The sequence below is a fragment of the Cervus canadensis genome, chromosome 28 (assembly GCF_019320065.1).
Source record: "Cervus canadensis isolate Bull #8, Minnesota chromosome 28, ASM1932006v1, whole genome shotgun sequence".
Classification (NCBI taxonomy): domain Eukaryota; kingdom Metazoa; phylum Chordata; class Mammalia; order Artiodactyla; family Cervidae; genus Cervus; species Cervus canadensis.
This window is the reverse complement of record NC_057413.1, coordinates 27,333,550-27,351,868: the sequence shown is the minus strand read 5'-3', so window position 1 is coordinate 27,351,868 and position 18,319 is coordinate 27,333,550. Positions and strand designations below refer to the sequence as shown.

General features: G+C 40.8%; 1 protein-coding gene across 7 annotated transcripts in view; it reads right to left on the bottom strand.

Annotated features, from left to right (window-relative positions):
* The window catches only part of PKHD1 (PKHD1 ciliary IPT domain containing fibrocystin/polyductin), a 429,461-nt gene that overhangs the window by 369,639 nt on the left and 41,503 nt on the right, over positions 1 to 18,319 (bottom strand). For all 7 annotated transcript variants that reach the window (XM_043450734.1, XM_043450737.1, XM_043450739.1 and 4 more), the window contains exons 22-29: positions 17,491 to 17,629; positions 15,083 to 15,210; positions 12,367 to 12,551; positions 11,341 to 11,463; positions 10,091 to 10,196; positions 7,604 to 7,876; positions 5,041 to 5,171; positions 2,579 to 2,714 (exon numbers count right to left, since the gene is read on the bottom strand). In XM_043450734.1, the coding sequence (XP_043306669.1) occupies positions 2,579 to 2,714; positions 5,041 to 5,171; positions 7,604 to 7,876; positions 10,091 to 10,196; positions 11,341 to 11,463; positions 12,367 to 12,551; positions 15,083 to 15,210; positions 17,491 to 17,629 (1,221 nt within the window). The remainder of the gene's footprint in view (positions 1 to 2,578; positions 2,715 to 5,040; positions 5,172 to 7,603; positions 7,877 to 10,090; positions 10,197 to 11,340; positions 11,464 to 12,366; positions 12,552 to 15,082; positions 15,211 to 17,490; positions 17,630 to 18,319) is intronic.

Sequence of the window (18,319 nt, the reverse complement as noted above, 5' to 3'; positions counted from 1 at the left end):
GACTCTAGCCTACCAGGCTACTCCGTCCATGGAATTTTCCATGCAAGAGTATTGGAGTGGGTTGCCATGCTTATGGGTCTGGGGTGGGGTGGGGGGGGCGCGGCTTCCCTGGTAGCTCAGATGGTAAAGTGTCTGCCTGCAATGAGGGAGACCTGGGTTCGATCCCAGGGTCAGGAAGATCCCCTGGAGATGGAAATGGCAACCCACTCCAATACTCTTGCATGGAAAATTCCATGGACAGAGTAGCCTGTTGGTAGGCTACAGTCCATGGGATGACAAAAAGTCAGACACGACTAAGTGACTTCTCTTTCCTTCTTTCCTTCTTTCTTTCTTTCTTTCAAACAGCTGGGTGTGAAAGAATTTGAATTTGGCATTGGCGGAGTTTTCAGCTGATGGATCCCAGCCTGCTTAAAGGAAGAAGTCACATGGGGCCAGTGTACAGAGGTCGTCTTTGACCCATTTATTCCACATACAGTATCTGGCAGAATGATGGCGTTCACTTTGACAAAGCATTTATTGAGTGCTTAATCTATGTTAGCTCCTGGGTGGGCTAGGTACTGTTACCTAGTTTACCTCCATTTTTCCCAATCACCTTGAAAGGATTATTCCCACCTAACTGGAGACACTAAAAATAAAGAAAGTTATGGGAGTGGTCCAATGGCTAAGACTCCATGCTCCCAATGCAGACAGCCTAGGTTTAATCCCTGGTCAGGGAACTAGATCCTGCATGCTGCAACTAAGAGTTCTCATGCCATAACAAAGATCAAAGATCCTGAGTGCCACAACTAAGAACAAATTAATAAATATTAAAAATAAACATGCCAGCACATTTTTCATTAAAAAAAAAAGCAAAAATATTTAAGTAACTTGCCCAGGGAGTGTTTAAGTTCAGATTCATTCAAATCTAGCGCTGATGACAAAAACCACACTAATGATCCCTCACATCAAACTCTTCCTCCTCCTTCCCCTGCTCCTCTTCCTCTTTCTCTTATTTATTCTTGACTCTGTTGTCATCATCAGCATCAGCATCCCCTTGATGGAGATATATATTAATACCCTCCAACTTTCAAAAGAGACTTTCCCAATAGGGTACCCCTCACTTGGGGTTTTATAACATGTTCTTCTTTATTCTGCCTGTAGAAAGATCTCAATGCAAGTGGAAATCCTGCAAATAATGCATCATGTTGTATATATCAATAACATGAACTCCTTGGGCTCTTGGTCAATTGTCAAGCTAATATGAGATGCCTTTGAGGCACTGATGCAATGTATTTATTCTTTTCATTATAGGTGGGAAATTTTATTAAAAGCCAAAATCACTGAAATCTGAATAGAACACAGGGCTCCCTCCTCCCTTTTCTACTTCGTTGGGAAGAATCTATACCACTAAGGAATTTTACACACTTTGGCCGCCTCAGGCAGCAAATTCTTCTTCTGCACTATCTGAGCTGCATAATATTGAGAAGCTAAAGGACACCTCCCTTTATTTATGTACTCTTGAGCAATGGAAAATGAAAATAGTACCAGAAGGATGGCGTCCAGGCTGTTTCTTTGGGAAATTTGATGGTCTTGTATAATAAACCTTTAGATATGTCTGCCATAAACACTGTCATCTGGCATCCAATTAACCAAAACACCGTGTTACCTGCTACTTTTCTAAATCTATACAGACACGATAATAAATTATCATAATTCCATCCTGTTGTATCATCTAAATCATCAAAGATTAAGTCATTTAATGCAGTTGGAATGTTAAAGAAGTCATTTTTTTATATACATGTCTCTCAAGGAACAAGTTCATCAAAATATACTATTCTCTAATCATATCAAATAACTGCTTTAATAGGAACTGCTGCCCCAAATGCTATTTCACAGTAAACTATAAGTGACTGGGTGCTTGGAATCTGCAACCAGGCTGCTTGAGTTCAGATCCCTGCTCTAGTACTTCCTACAAGTAACATCTTAGACAAGTTACTTATTCTCTCTGTCCCTTAGTTTCCTAATCTGTAAACTGAGGCTAATAATTCTATCAATTAATGACAAAGATTAATTCTGATTATATGTCTGTGCTATTATTATTGGCACATGATAGGTGCAATAAACATTTACTGAATTTTTACCATTGAATTCCCATTTTCAAGATAGAAATGGTTCTCAATTTTACAGAGAGAAAAATATATATAAGGAGATTTATTTAATGACGGCTAAGATGAGAAAGAGCTTCCCAGGTGGCTCAGTGGTAAGAATCTGCCTGCCAGTGCAGGAGATGTGGGTTCAATCCCTGAGCCAGGAAGATCCCCAAGAGGAGAAAATGGCAACCCATTCCAGTATTCTTGCTTCAAAAATCCCATGAACAGAGGAGTCTGGTGGGCTACAGTCCATGGGGTTACAAAGAGTCAGACAGAACTTAGCAACTGAGCACACAAAAATAAGAAAATCAGTCTCCAGGTTTTCAGAAAAATAACTTCCATCCAAAATATAATACTACCTTAATTAAAAATTAATAAGGCCATTGTTTGCCCTTCTTATAAGATCAGTGGTCTAAAATGAAAATATCCTCCAGGATGAGGTATTTTACCTGCTATGCTGCTTCCATTTCTGCTGAGAGACATGATTACTGGATTTAAAGAGGAGACATATGTAAATGCCATGGCAAGAACCACAGGACGGTCCCCCAAGATAACAGTCACATTCACAGTAGGTCCATCTTCCCTCTGAAAATTAATTTTTAAAATCAAAACTCTGTAAAATAAGACTGATGTGAGTGAAGTCCATATAGAATTAGTTTAAAAGATATATTTCAAGAAAATTGTTTTTAAAGAATATACTTGCTACTTTCAAGTCTCTTTCTCTCTCTTTCTCTCACACACACAGTGACTAGTACTTAGAGTAAGTGCAGTATCTAACAGATTAAAGAGTAAATAAGAGTGATTTGCAATTAACACAGCAATTGGTTCTGAAAGAAAAAGAGCAATTTCAAATAAACATCTATATCTTGCTAAACTATCCACCAAGTATGAGTTGCTTTCAGACATTTAAGTACTCAGAGAACTCCCCTCCCACATTTTCTGTCTTAGACTATTTCTTACAGATATGACCTCAAAAAATAAACAGTAACCAAAAAAAGGAGAAAGAAATTCCAAGAAACAGTGAATCTACTCAGGAGAGCAATCAAGGGAAACACTAGGATGAAACCTGTAAAATAAATCTGGAAATCACCAAGTTAAATTGAAGCAGAAGAGAAGGCATCAAGAAAAAAGAGCAACTGATATAAAGGTTTTTTTTTAAATACAGAGTGTTTTTATTACAAGGAAGACATGTAACAAAAAAAAAACTCTAAGAAAAAACAAACTATAAAAAAACATATTGCCTGATTCTACCATTATCATTTAAATAGTTTAATAATGTAAATATGGTTTATTGATTTAACCAAAAAATGGTTCTGTAACTATAATCAAAGGAATTGAAAGTAGTTGTTTCAGAAAGGGGGACTTGAAGAATGGGGAAGTGTGGTAGGAGAGAGAGAGATTGTTTATCACTTTCTTTTGAACTTTGCATGCATTGCTTTGTTCAAATTTAAAAGTTGATTTTCCTAATATTTATTCTCTCTAGTGAAAGAAATTCAATCAGTAAAAATTTTACCCATTAAAATGGTCAATATATACTAAATGCGTTGGCCAAGGGATCAGAAAGCAGGCACCCATGTGACGATCAGAGTATTAATTTAAAAAGAGTTTCAGACAACTGGATACCTGTGTCAAAAGCTTTATATGTCTGTGCTTTTATATTGGCACAAGGTGAGTACACAATAAATATAGGAAACTTTGGAAATTATCTAAATGTCCAATAACAGGAAATGAATTACAATACAAACATATGTTAGAACTGCATGCAGTTTATATATAAAAGCTAATATTTCATAATAATTGAATAACTAGATGAGATTAAAAATATGAGACCAAAGATCAAAGATTATTCTGAACTCTCTCTTCTTCCAGAGATCTTTACTGTTTGGCAGACAGCCTTCTTTGGGGATCACGGATGTACTAGGAATGTTGATGGCACTGAAGTGAACTCTGAATAGGAGGTTCAAGCTCAGCTGTGAGCATGACTCTCTCCCACAGCACTAGGCAAGGGCCTGGACCCAAACCTCTTATGCCATCTATGAGACAGAACCAACTGAAGACGGATGAGAATGCTAAGGGACTTGCTTCTAAGGGAACAGGAGAGCAGAAGGGAGTAACTAGGATTAACTAAGCTATTTATTTCATAGGAACCAGATATTCCAGGGCTAAGTAGTGGCTCAGACAGTAAAAAATCAGACTATAATGCAAGAGACCTTTCCCAGGGTTGGGAAGGTCCCCTGGAGAAAAGAAGGGCTTCTCAGGTAGCGCTAGTGGTAGAGAAGCTGCCTGCCAAGCAGGAGACCCAAGTTCGATCCCTGGGTCAGATAGCTCCCCTGGGGAAGGGCATGGCAACCCACTCCAGTATTTTTGCCAGGAGAATCCCATGGACAGAGTAGCCTGGTGGGCTACAATCCATACAGTTGCAAAGAGTCAGACATGACTGAAATGACTTAGCTTGCATACATGCAGATATTCTAGAATATTCCAAGTTTCACCAATCCCATCCATGCCAGAAAACAACATTGCTGATGAAAACTAAGTTGTTTGCTTGAGAAAGAAGCAAAATTATAAGATATATGTCTTGCAAACCAACAATCAGAATGTACACTAGATTAACATATTTACTCAGTGGCACTAATATTCATTAAGAGTGTGGACTGGGACAGTCTGGTCATTTTCTTTTGAAAGATATTAACTGATGCTAATTACAAGCCACATTCGTGGGGTCAGCTTCCCACTTCATAGCAGAAGTGCATCCATGTAAGCAATATAAGTAAGCATGCTCTCATGATGAGAAGATCATGTCAGTTAACTTAGTTCTAAGAAATGATCCACTGAGAACCTTACACATAATTAACTACACATTAATAATGATCATCTACCCAGAAAGGAAATGTCAAAAGATTCCACTTACTTTGGATGGAACTTTGCACTGGATTCTTCGTGAGTTGCTTGTAGTGACATTAATGACACAAGACTGAGATCCAAATAACACCAGGTTAACATTCTCTAACCCAGAGCCTCGGATGGTGGCCCAGAGCCCTCCTGTAAAGAAGCAACACTTTCAGATGGGACACACAGCTGTGCTAGTAGACAACAATTAATTACCCATAAGAGAAATAGGTGAAATAAAAATATGAAGCTGCATAGTCAAAACACAAGGCACGTTCAAAATGCAGAGAGAGACTGCAGTTAAAGATATAAACTACTAAATAAGGTGGGAGATACAGTGACTAGAGGGCAGAGAAAAGGAGATATTCAAGAATAAAACATAAGGATACCACAAAGTCATGGAACGGAGAAATAAACTAAATGGTTTCCAAAAACTCTTTCTGCTCAAGGTTTTTAAATACCATCCCTGTCAATTCTATAAAACTTAAACTCTTTCCCCAAGAAAAGAGCATAAGAGAGGAAGTATAAAATGGTAGAAAGAACAGGGTCCCAGAGTCAGGGCCACAGACTGCTCTGCCACTTATAGCAGGTCACTTGCACTATTGTCCCTGAGTTCACTGGTCTCATCTCCTTCATCTTCTTTTTCTTTTTTTTTTTTTTTTTTTAATTTTTGGCCACACTGCATGGCTTGCAGGTCTTAAGTTCCCCAACCAGGGACTAAATCCAAAAGTGCAGAGTCCTAACCACCAGATCACCAGCGAATTCCCATTCCCTCATCTTTAAATGACAGCCTTAGCCTCTCCAGCTTTGTGATACGGTATCACACCAACAAGGTTCTGGTTTCCATGATGATATAGAAATCAGTACCTGGTGTCATCAGGACTTCTGCGTTGACCACTGAGGAGCAACTATAGCAATCACAGTGTCAATAAGAGGAGTCACCAGTCACACTGATATCCCATCTGGAGGGCAGCCCTTGATCCATCTGATGGACAGGAAGCCCATTTCTCGTGGATGAGCAATGACTCTGGTCTGCCATCTCTCCAGAAAGGGATATAGGAGAGGCAGTAAAGCCACCAAATAGAAACACATGAGAGTGGGGAGATGGCACATGTGTCAGGGTGAGAAAGGAAACTTTCAGTATCACGTGACTGAATGGAATATTACCCTGAAGTTAAATATATAAACATGCCCTGAAGATTCAGGGCACAACCACAATAGACTTCTAGGTTAAAGAATAACATTGAAGAAGAGCCAACATACAATAGCAACATAAAAGATACAATATCTGGAAACAATCTTGACAAGAACAATTCAAGAATATGAAGAAACGAAGAAAGCTTTGAAATGCTGCTGATGAATCTAACAGATGGGTTAAAACTTAAATAAGAAAACTAAAGTACATGTACAGAAAATGAACATCATAAGGTGGGATATCTTTCTGGGTTAAACTAAAGCACCAGTGCAATTATGATAAAAATACAAAAAAGATTTTTAATTTAAACAAGCTGATTTTAAAATTCAATGAAAAATAAATTACAATAGCCAGAAAACAAAATTCCAAAAATAAAAGTAAAGGGATCTTTGGCTGGACATTTAAAATATCTTATAAAACAGCTCTATCTGGAGAGATCAGGATGGCAGGGTAGAAGGATACACAAACATCAAAGATACACCTACATGTGGAGCAGAGCTCACTGCTAACAACCTGAAGGCTGACAGAAAGGCTCTTCTACAACCAAGGCTGTAAGAAAGACCTACACTGAGTCAGGTGGGAAAGGAGGAGAAGCAATCAAGTCAAGATCCTCACAGGGGACACAGAAGAGTAGTGGAATGTCACAGGCTCGGGGACCCTTCTGGGGTACTGAGGGGTTCAAGCCACATACTGGGTACCCCAGCCCTAAATTCAACACCAGAAAGATGAGTTCTGAACGGTGTCCCCCTCAAAATTCATAGGCTGAAGTCCTAGCCACTTGCACTTTTCATCAGGAAGCCCTGAGCAGGTCTCTCTCTCTTAGAACCACTATTTTTTTTAATTTATTTATTTATTTATTTTACTTTACAACATTGTATTGGTTCTGCCATACTATTATCTCATCTGAAAAATGAGGATAATAATTCCATCTTTCAGGCAACCATTAGCATTTAGGGTGTACAGCTGCCTAGAAGAGGTGCTCAGTAAATGATACCAGGCCCATCCTCATCATTATAAGGAAACTAAGTCCCACAAACTATATGCAATATCTAAGGTCACACTTCTGATTTTGGCAGGTTGAAAACACAGGCACATGTCCCAAATCCCTACCTACTGTCATTTCCACTCGATCAGATTGTTCCAGTGACTTAATGATTGACCCTGTGATGCCTGACACCATCAACCAAACTATGGTATTTTATGTGGCAAGTGACTTCATTTAAGGGCTCAAACGTCCATTACTCATTAGAAGAAATGATGATGGCAGAAAACAAAAAGCTGTGAACCACAGTGGATATGGAATTTATTACATGGCAGGACTAGATTCCCGCAGGTTGGCAAGAACGAAGGTCTCAGAGTGTCAGATGCAATGCAGGTGCCCCCAGATTACCAATGTCTGCAGCTCGGGAAGGCTCCACAGTGTCCAGTCTGGGTTCCACATTTAGGAAGAGGCCTCCTCCACTGGCATTGATGGCAAGACCAGAGGGTCTCACCAACATCGAGATCCAATGCATTCCAACAGGCAGCAGGCTTGTCTGACACACCACATTTGTTTGGTTTGAGAAAATTACTTTGCAACTCGTTTTGTTCACTGTAACCTGCAGGGCCTCGTAATCACCAGAGAAACTAGTTCCGGTAATATAAACCAGTAGGTAAATGTCATCTTAAAAGAAGAAAGAAATCATCTCTCAGCAATATCACTCCATTTATGAGAACTCTGTCAAATATCCATTCCCTCTCACCTTCCTCTCTCAAAATTCAAGGAATTGAATGCTGACTCATATATTGGAATCTGTGTTTATTTTACTAGCCTAGAACCCTCCACTTAAATTGTGGACCAATCACTAATCAGTTTAAAAAATGGGGAAAAACTAAAGAATATTTTGAAACAAGGGACAAAGAATATACATTTTAAGTCATTAAAAATCTACCATTTCAAATCATGACTATTTCATTTAGATTAGCTAAAAATTGCCCCTTTGTTGTGCCACTCAACATTTACCCCATGAGCACCTTCTATTCAGCCATCACCAGGGACATACCCTCCAACAAATCACTCCAATCTTAAACTTCACACACAGAAATAGTAACCACTCCCCCACCCCGCATACAGACACACAAAAGAAATAAACCTACATTTATGGTCACCAAAGGGGAAAGGTTGTGGGAGGGATAAATTAGGAGTTTGGGAGTAACACTTATATACTACTATACATAAAATGCATAACCACCAAGGACCTGCTGCATAGTACAGGGAACTATACTCAATATTTTGTAATATCTATAAGGGAAAAGAATCTGAAAAAGAATACATATGTGTATACATGGATACCTGTTTTTTGAATGTTGGCTTAAAACTCAACATTCAAGAAACTAAGATCATAGCATCCAGTCCCACCACTTCATGGCAAACAGATGGGGAAACAATGGAAACAGTGACAGACTTTATGTTATTGGGCTCCAAAATCACTGCACATGGTGACTGCAGCCTTGAAATTAAAAGACGCTTACTCCTTGGAAGAAAAGCTATGACAAACCTAGACAGCACATTAAAAGGCAGAGATATCACTTTGCCAACAAAGGTCTGTCTAGTCAAAGCTATGGTTTTTCCAGTAGTCATGTGTGGATGTGAGAGTTGGACCATAAAGAAAGCTAAAGAATTGATGCTTTTGAACTCTGGTATTGGAGAAGACTCTTGAGAGTCCCTTGGACTGCAAGGACATCAAACCAGTTAATCCTAAAGGAAATCAATACTGAATATTCACTGGAAGGACTGATGCTGAAGCTGAAGTTCCAATACTGTGGCCACCTGATGTGAAGAACTAACTCATTGGAAAAAGACCCTGATACTGGGAAAGACTGAAGGCAGGAGGAGAAGGGGACAACAGAATACGAGATGGTTGTAAGGCATCACTGACTCAATGGATATGAGTCTGAGCAAACTCCGTGAGATGGTGAAGGACAGAGAAGCCTGGTGTGCTGCAGTCCATAGGGTCACAAAGAGTCAGACACAACTGAGCAACTGAACAACAACAAATATACACATATATATGGGGCTTCCCAGGTGGCTCAGTGGTAAAGAATCCACCTGCCAATGCAGGAGACATGGGCTTGATCCCTGGGTTGGGAAGATCACGTGGAAAAGGGCTTCCCTAGTGACTCAGAGAGTAAAGAATTCACCTGCAATGTGGGATATCTGGGTTTGATCCCTGGGTTGGGAAGATCCCCTGGAGCGAAACATGGCAACCCACTGCAGTATTCTTGCCTGGAGAATCTCCATGGACAGAGGAGCCTGGTGGGCTATAGTCCATGGACTTGCAAAGAGTCAGACACGACTGAGCAACTAAGCATACACGTAGGAAATGGCAACCCACTCTAGTATTCTTGCCTGAAGAAGTCCATGGACAGAGGAGCCTGACAGGCTAAAGTTCATGGGGTCACAAAGAGTCAGACATGACTGAGCAACTGAGCACACAAGCATGCACACATACACACGTATGTATACACATAGTTTTATAGGTATATGTGGCTTCCCTGGTGGCTCAGACCATAAAGTGTCTGCCTGCAATGCGGGAGATACAGGTTCAGTCCCTGGGTCTGAAGGATCCCCTGGAGAAGGAAATGGCAACCCACTCCAGTAATCTTGCCTGGAGAATCCCATGGACAGAGGAGCCTGATGGTCTTCAGTCCATGGGGTCACAAAGAGTCAGACACAATTGAGCGACTTCACTTTCATGTTCACTTTATAGGCCTATATATACACATAAAACCGAATCGCTGAGCTGAACACCTGAAACTAACATTACACTGCAAATCAACTACACTGCAATCAAAAAATAAAGCTGATGCCCATTTCAATGTCAAGGACACGTCATACCAAGGGCATACCACACAGAGTGGACCTGAGGAGTTGACCCATCAAGGTACTGGAAGGCACAGGAACCTGAGCAATAAGCTGGTATGTCATTTACTCGCACAACCACCTGGAAAAAGGCAAAAGCATTAAAGGCAGATGTACACATTTCATATGCTCAAGGGTATTCACAAAAGACTTGTGAAGTTTGCCCAAACTGATATGTGTTATGCCCAAAATCATATGTGCCGTGACTCACCTATTCTCTATTTTTCCCTTCTATTTTCCAATAATAGACCCTCAGTTGTAAAGCATGACTCAACATGTTAGGCTATGTCTAAATGATGGTTAATATGCAGAAATCTAATATTTTTACAATTAGATAGGCTCAGTCTGGAGTAAATTCCCTCTCGGTCACATAGAAGTAAATTCAAACTGTGCAAGGACTTTTTATCACCTTATATTTTTTAACTTAAGACCTACTGCCTGTGAAAAGCCCTGTCTTTGCTGGTAGATGCCAATGATGTAGACACCTCTGTTCCATCATTGCTACAAGGATGTATAACTGAAGATTAGAGTGGATTTGGACATTTGGGTTGGGGTCTTTTTTGTCCTAGAATGCGAAGTCCCTTAGAATAAATTATGTATCTTTCCCTCTCACTGGGACTGAGGTTAATATAATAGAACTCTACAACACTTGTAAATGAAAGTGGTGAAAAAGATAAGACTCTCAGTCTTTACCTATAAAATAAAGATTAAAAACACACTACATTTATGATAGTGTTTGCTTATGGAGGGAAGGGATCATACATCAAATGTTAACAATTATTAATTCTTGTTTGGGTAGCCAGGTATTGGTTATATTATTCTTATAGATTTTGCATTTTAAAACTGTCTCAATTGAAAGCACATGACTTATAAGAGGGGAAAGTGCAAAAGACATTTTAAAGAGAAAAGGAGTTGACTCAGCCCATTTACTTTCCAAGACCACTGTGAGCAGGTATAAAAAGTATATAGCTAGAGAGATTCTCTATTTTGGGTACCATAAGAGCATCAGTAGTTATAACTGGATGTTGTGTTTACAAAGCACTTGTATTTTCAGAGTACTCTTCATACCCTGTGAAAGTAGAAAGAGCACAGCCACGGCTGTATCTTTTAGAAGGCTGTCTCAAATTAGAAAACTGACCCTTGGGATTGGCCCACATCACAAATAAGGAGGGGCTGCAGTAGACTTGAAACCAGTTCTTCACTTTGGGGGGCCCATCTGCTCTCACCTGAGTGTATTGGTTGGCAGTGGCCAACATGTCTCCAAATATGGGTCCAAGGAAGACTCCACCATCATACACCACACGTGTGGTCACAGCAGGGTTCACTCCGGTGAGGTTTTCATTAGACACCTAAGATGGTCACATTTCTGGTGAATCCTGCCATGGAACAGAAGTCTAATTCTTGCTTGAAACAAATGACAAAGGGTGTTTTCACATTCATTAACAATAATCAGATAGCTAGAAAGTGAAAATAGAGTGACATGGGCTTGAAATCTAGAAGCCTAACAGTAAGTAGTGGTAAATGAAAGCCCCAGTAGACTAGAAGAATATTTATTTGCAAGTAGAGTTACCAAAAAATGCATACTATGCTGATCTCTCAAGTCTTGCAAGAGATTTTGTTCCCATGTGCTTTTCTATTTTACAAGTTTACAATCCAAAATACTAAAATAAAACATCAGGAAACAAGTGCCATGAGATGACTTCCATCCTTCCTCCATCTCCACCCAAGGATTTTGTTTGAAAACCAGATGACCCGCCATGCCAAATAACAAGAATAAAATTTCATCTCAGATTTCACTTCATAAAACCAAATGCTAGATGATCATTAGATTATTTTTTAAAACCCTAAATATGCAAGAGCATCTGGTTTTGTCATTATCCAAAGACAGCAAATCCTTTCCTAAACTTCCTTCTGCTCTGCCATCTGCCTCCATGATAATCTAAGTCAATCACATCTGCTTAAATTATCCAATAACAGATGTAAAATTATTGTATGGTGGACACTGACCAACAATTTCGTTACCTACATCAAGTTAGAAAAGGCAACGTTATGTTTAAATTGCCTTATCAGGAATATGAAATATAAAACATACCTTGAAAACTTTCAGAAAGATCATTGAGCTCCTTTACTAGAGAATTTCAACAAAGTTCACAAATCATGACAGTTTTCATTCATATAATTAGATTTTTTTTTTTTCACAAAATTGTTCCAGAGCACCAAATCCATAAAGTCAAAAGGGATACCATACATACCTTGATGAAGTTGGGCAAGTCCCCGACCTGGCTGGACCAGGAGAGGGTCCACACATGTTCATAGCATGACTTTAGATCCTCCGTCACAGTGAAGTCACTGACACTGAGGTACCTGGATGCGAAGTCATCAGCGCTGGTTTGTAAGAGCTTTTGGAGGTGACTGGCTGAGATGTGCACAGGGACACCTGTGGGAGAAGGTCATGATACCGAAAATGTTCTTATTTTAGTCGCTAAGTTGTGTCCAACTCTTTCGCAACCCCATGGACTGTAGCCCGTCAGGCCCCTCTTTCCATGGAATTTCCCATGCAAGAATACTGGAGTGGGTTGCCATTTCCTTCAACAGAAGATCTTCCCAACACAGGGATCAAACCCCCGTCTCCTGCATTGGCAGGCGGATTCTTTACTGCTGAGCTATCAGGGAACTGTGATATAGAAAATACAGGAAAGTAATTACTCCACCTTGTAGCATCTCATCTCATCATCAAGACAGCAGAATACAGGTTAAAATGACTTCACATATGCAAAGACCCTCAGGTTCAAGACGTGGCTTCAAGAGAACCCTCAGTCCAGTTATGCAATTTTTAAGGCAAGCATAAGTAGGTGCTCACTTTTTATATCATGATCCCTTTAATCAGCATCATATCTCTCAAGCAGAGAACACAATCACATCAGACAAAACTATCTCAACTATCAACTCAAAATGTGAATTCCAAACACTGGTAATTCCTGAAAGTCTAATTAAATACTGAGTTTTTCCTGGAAAAAAAATTTAGCTGGCCCTGTGAATAAGGCAAAGTTGGCCACCTTTATGTCAGGCATAAAGCAGCTGACACCTATAAAAACAGAGCCAACGAAGCTGAGGAATATTGGCATTGAACTTCGGTTTCTCTACTAGAATTTCCTTTAAGCCCAACCACCTGCTTCCCCATCACACATCCACGCAGAGAAATAACTGCACTCTGGGATGAAGCCTTGCTTGTGTTTGAACACTATTTCATGCTTTACCTGAAGTTTCCATTTCATTAGCCACCCCCAGCAACCCTTTGAGGTGGGTCATCTGGATAACCTAATGCCTCCTTAAGAAATGAAGAAAATGAAACCCAATGTGATTCAACAGTTCATCAACCAAGTGAGAGGGGTTTTGATTAAAACCCAGATTGCATTGACCAACTCAAGAGATTTCCTCTTGAATCCCACACTACCCTGGAGTATTAATGAAATATCACTGCATTTCCAAAATGCAAACAAAACTCATCTTTTTAAAACAGACTGTCCTATATGAATACATCATTTGAGGGTCATTTCAAATGGCCAGGTGAAGGCTGGCTTATCCCCCCAGTTGTTTTGCAGGCAGTGATGTGAAGAGCATCAGCAACAGAACATGATGGGAAGAAAAAACATCTCTCAATAGGTATTCTGCAGTTCTCTCATTGTGAGAAGGGAAACAGCACAGTAATGGGCTTCACAGTGGCAGAGCTCTAGTGCACTTACTCACCCACTTATCAGATTCCAATAGCCTCAGGACCATCTATTTTTCCTAAGATGTCCTATTAGAGGAAAAATTCCATTCCTCCAGCCAAGGATGGACTTCTTTGCAAGTCCAGCTTCTTTCTTCTTGGGAGGGTAGAAGATTTTTGGACCACTTGCCAACTTTTGAACAACCACTCTTGCATTCTCCTGAGCCCCCAACTTCCCTGTTTTTACCAAATAAATAATATAATCACTTCTAACCCTGTCCTTGATGAGATGTATATACATTGATAGTTGAAGATTTAGAAACATTTCCATCTTCATTGCAGTTGAAAGCTCTTTCTACATTTAATATAGTTTCTCAGTTCAGTTCAGTCACTCAGTCATGTCTGACTCTTTGTGACCTCATGGATATGGTTTCTAAAATGCTCAGTATCATGTGGGGTCACTTTGGAGTTTAATTTAGAAAGGCAGTGGCTACATGGATCATGGTCTATGAAATTCTAGAGAAGAAAATTGAACTCTTTGAGAAGCAAACACTCAAGTTCATATCTGGACCCTGCTGCAGCTATTTGTATGAGCTTCGGGCAAGCCTGAGTAGAGTGAGCTAAATGGTGGCCCTCAAAAAGATACGTTCTAATTCCTGGAAACTGTGGATGTTACATCATAGAGCAAAGGATGTGATTAAGGATCTTGAGAAGAGGGAATCATCCAGGATTATCCAGGTGGGCCATAAATGCAATCCTATTTATCCTTATAACAGAGAGATAGAGGGAGTTTGGAGATGGCAGAGGAAGAGACCATGTGACCAGGAGGCAGGGTTTGGAATGATGCACCTGAACCAAGGGATGCCAACAGCCACCAGAAGCTCAAAGATGCAGAAAACAGATCCTCCCCTAGACCTTAGGAGGAACTGTGGCCCTGCCAACAACTTGATTTTGGACTTCGGCCTCCAGTCTAAGAGAATACATTTCAGTCATTTTAAGCCACCAAGCTTGTATAATTTGTTATGACAGCCGTAAGAAACTGATCCGCTCAGTTTCCTCATCTGTAAAATGGAAAGACTGGGATCATATTGACAAGGATATCCCAGATCTTTAATTTTAGGAAAGTCATTCTCAGACACTGGAAAATTAACAAATTATGCTAACTTTAAGACTGTTACCCTGTTAGCAGGATGTTGTTTGCCTGGGGATGCCACTGAAAGCTTCAACGAGAAATGCTGCACCCGCTATGGCCCCTTTACCAGGAATTGCTGTGTTAGAAAGTTGGATGCGAAAGTGTCCTCCCAAAGGTGGACTTGTCCTCTGCAGTCTCTGTGTTGCCACCTGGACCAACCCGGATCCTTCCTCTGCTCCTTCGGTGGGCACAGCGCTGCAACATGTCAGAAGCAAAGCATTAACCACAAGGCCCCTCCAGCAGCTGCTCCAGACAGAGCACAGCTCCATCTCAAGGACCACACAGTCTCCCGTGTTTCCAGACCACAAGCACGAGCTCCCAAATAACCCCTCTCCCATCACAGCAGAGAAAATGAAAGGTAAATACGAGGGGTCTCTAGGGGTGTTCCACCCTCCCCCTCTACTGATCCTGGGAGAACACAGAGGCAGAGTGAAGAGTGATGAGTGTAGCCTCCACTGCTCTGGTCCTGATGCAGAGTGGAAGCAGAAACCTGTGTTCTCTAACTGTGTCTTCACAGTCAGAGGAAAGCTCGCCCTGGTCCACAGATCCTCTGCGCTCAGCAACCCCAGCAGAAACAGGCCACTCCATCTAGCAGAGTCCTTATCCAGCACCTGTGTGCACACTGCGTACCTAATCCTGCTTTCAGTATAATAAGTGGGTCAAATAAATCATGACATACCATGCAGCAGAATACTATTCAGCCATTAAAAAGCATGCTTAATGAAATGGGGAAATATTCTATTTATACCAGTAGGTGAAAAGGGCATGTTGCAAATACAGTATCTTATCTGTTGTACCAACTTGAGGTTTAAAAAGTAAATATACATAATTAGTTAGTGTTGGTCACTCAGTCATGTCCGACTCTTTGTGACTCTATGGACAGTGGCCCACCAGACTCCTCTGTTCTTGGAATTCTCCAGGCGAGAATACTGGAGTATGTTGCCATTCCTTTCTCCAGGTCTTCCCAACCCAGGGATCAAACCTGGGTCTCCTGCATTGCAGGTAGATTCTTTATCATCTGAGCCACCAAATATATATATATATATATATATATATATATATATATACATACACACACACATATATATACACACACACATATATATACACATATATATAATACATATATATGTATTTTGTGTATATATGTATATGTGTGTGTGTATATAAAAACTGCCTGGGAGAAAAGAGTATTTTAGAACATGGATTCAACTTATTAAAAGAAACTACCTCTGAACAGAGGGATTATGAGTGATTTGTACATTTTCTATGTGCTTTTCTGTACTTCCCAGATTTTCAACAATGAACATGTATGATTTTGATCAGTAACATTACTTAAGTACTACTTATTGATGTGCATACTCACAACCACACAGAAACAGTCAGACTGATGCTATCTGGTTGGGGGCCATTCAGTGTTGTCCTGACTTTCTCAGGCTGAAGGCTTCCAGAAGGAGCTAAGGAGCCTGAGGAAACTCGGAAGGGGAGGTTGTGAGGACCCCTCTAAGTGTGGACCGAGATTATCTCCACCATTTCAGAGTTAATAACTTTGGCGTTTGGAGCACAGGATCACAGGGGGCTCATCTGACATCTCCCCCTCCAACACTGAGAGCCTTTCCCTCCTTTATTCTAATGATGATTTTTGGTCTTTTCTACTCAGAGGACCATGAAACATTGTCAAGAAATGTGTCAAGAAATAGATTCAAGCTTTCTGTGCCTACTTTTCTTACACCATCCCAAACACAGTGTAAGTAATGAGAACTCATTTCAGAACGTGTTAGATACAGGGGGAGAAATTTTAAAGACAAGGCATCTCAATCTTTCCCATTCTACGGGATTTTAGTGAACATTTAAAAGGACGAATTACAGCATGCATGTGTTCCAGGAGCTTGGAGGAGCCTGATTCTTAGTTACTGCTTTGTAAACTATGGCCAGAAAGGTTTGTTTATTGATGAATCAACGCTTATGTGGCTCTAGTGCCATCTGGTGGTGAGCTTTCAGAACTGGCTGGTTTTGTTCCTTTGACTATGAATTGTACTTCCTTTTGCCTCAAAGAATTCCAGTAAGATTAATATATTAATCTTCTTAATGGAATGGGAGAAGAGGAACAAGAAGAAAACAGTGGTAATGTGAACCTCTGAAAAGCATAAAAAGACATCTACTTGTAAACTAATTAACTAGGAACTAGCCCCCAGATCAACAGAATCAGCATTGCCTTGGAACTCATTAGAAACGCAAATTATCAGGCCCTGCCACCAAGCCTACTGAATTAGGATGGTGTGGTTAGGGCACAGCAATTTGTGTTTTAACACAACCTTCAGGTAAGTCTGATGCAGCATTCTTAACATAGAGAACTATTGCTTTAAGCAGCAAGACAGGTAAATTTTCCTGATTGATAAAAAGTCTCACCTCTGTGACTCCTAACGCCAATTAGCAATTTTAAGGAGGGACAGGTGACCAAAGATGGTTCCCCACCTTGCAGTGATGAGCGGGAGCTCCAGGCCACACCCTGCCAACCAGGAGGTCACATTGTAGACGGGAGGTGATCCTACCACCGAGAGCAATTCCAGCAGATTCCCGCCGGGGCGAGCTGTACCAGTGTCTGCCTGAGAAACTGGAGACCGAGGAACCAAACATCATCAAGTAAATCAAGATGGAAGACCCTCTGGGTGGAAGGTCCCTGCTGGAGGGTCTGAGTCACTCACATCTCAGCACACCATGGAAGCAGAGATTCCCACCTACCTGCTGCCATGAGGAAAAAAGGAAGAGGGAGGAATTCAGTTGCCAAAGGAAAATGCAAGGTCATGGTATAAGGAGACGATGACTAATTCCACAGCAAACTTCAGTAAGCCGCAAGCCAGCCAAGCATCATTCCCTGTGCCGTCGGAGGTCCCCCCACCGCCACACACACACACGCAAACACACAGCTCATCGGTGGCAGTGTGCACTGCTCCCCTCTTCCTCCTTTCCTTCTCCAAGTCCCGGCAGCTCCAGCAATGCAGGATGATACCCCTCAGGAACACTGAACACACAGGGCAGATCCTGGAGATGTCTGAGTTTTATCCATGGCATGGTGTCAACATGTGTGCAGACACAGTGCAAGCATTTAAGACAGACCGTTTTGCAAATCCTGATTTTCCACTTCTACTGGGTGACCATTTAGCTAATCACCATAGCCTCCATAAGACTCTTTTCTCATTGATAAAGTGGGACTCATGATAGACATCGGTCTGCACGGCAGGGAGAGTTTACTGAGATGGCAGGTTTAGAGGGCCAGCTTAATATCCTCTTTCCCTTCTACTAG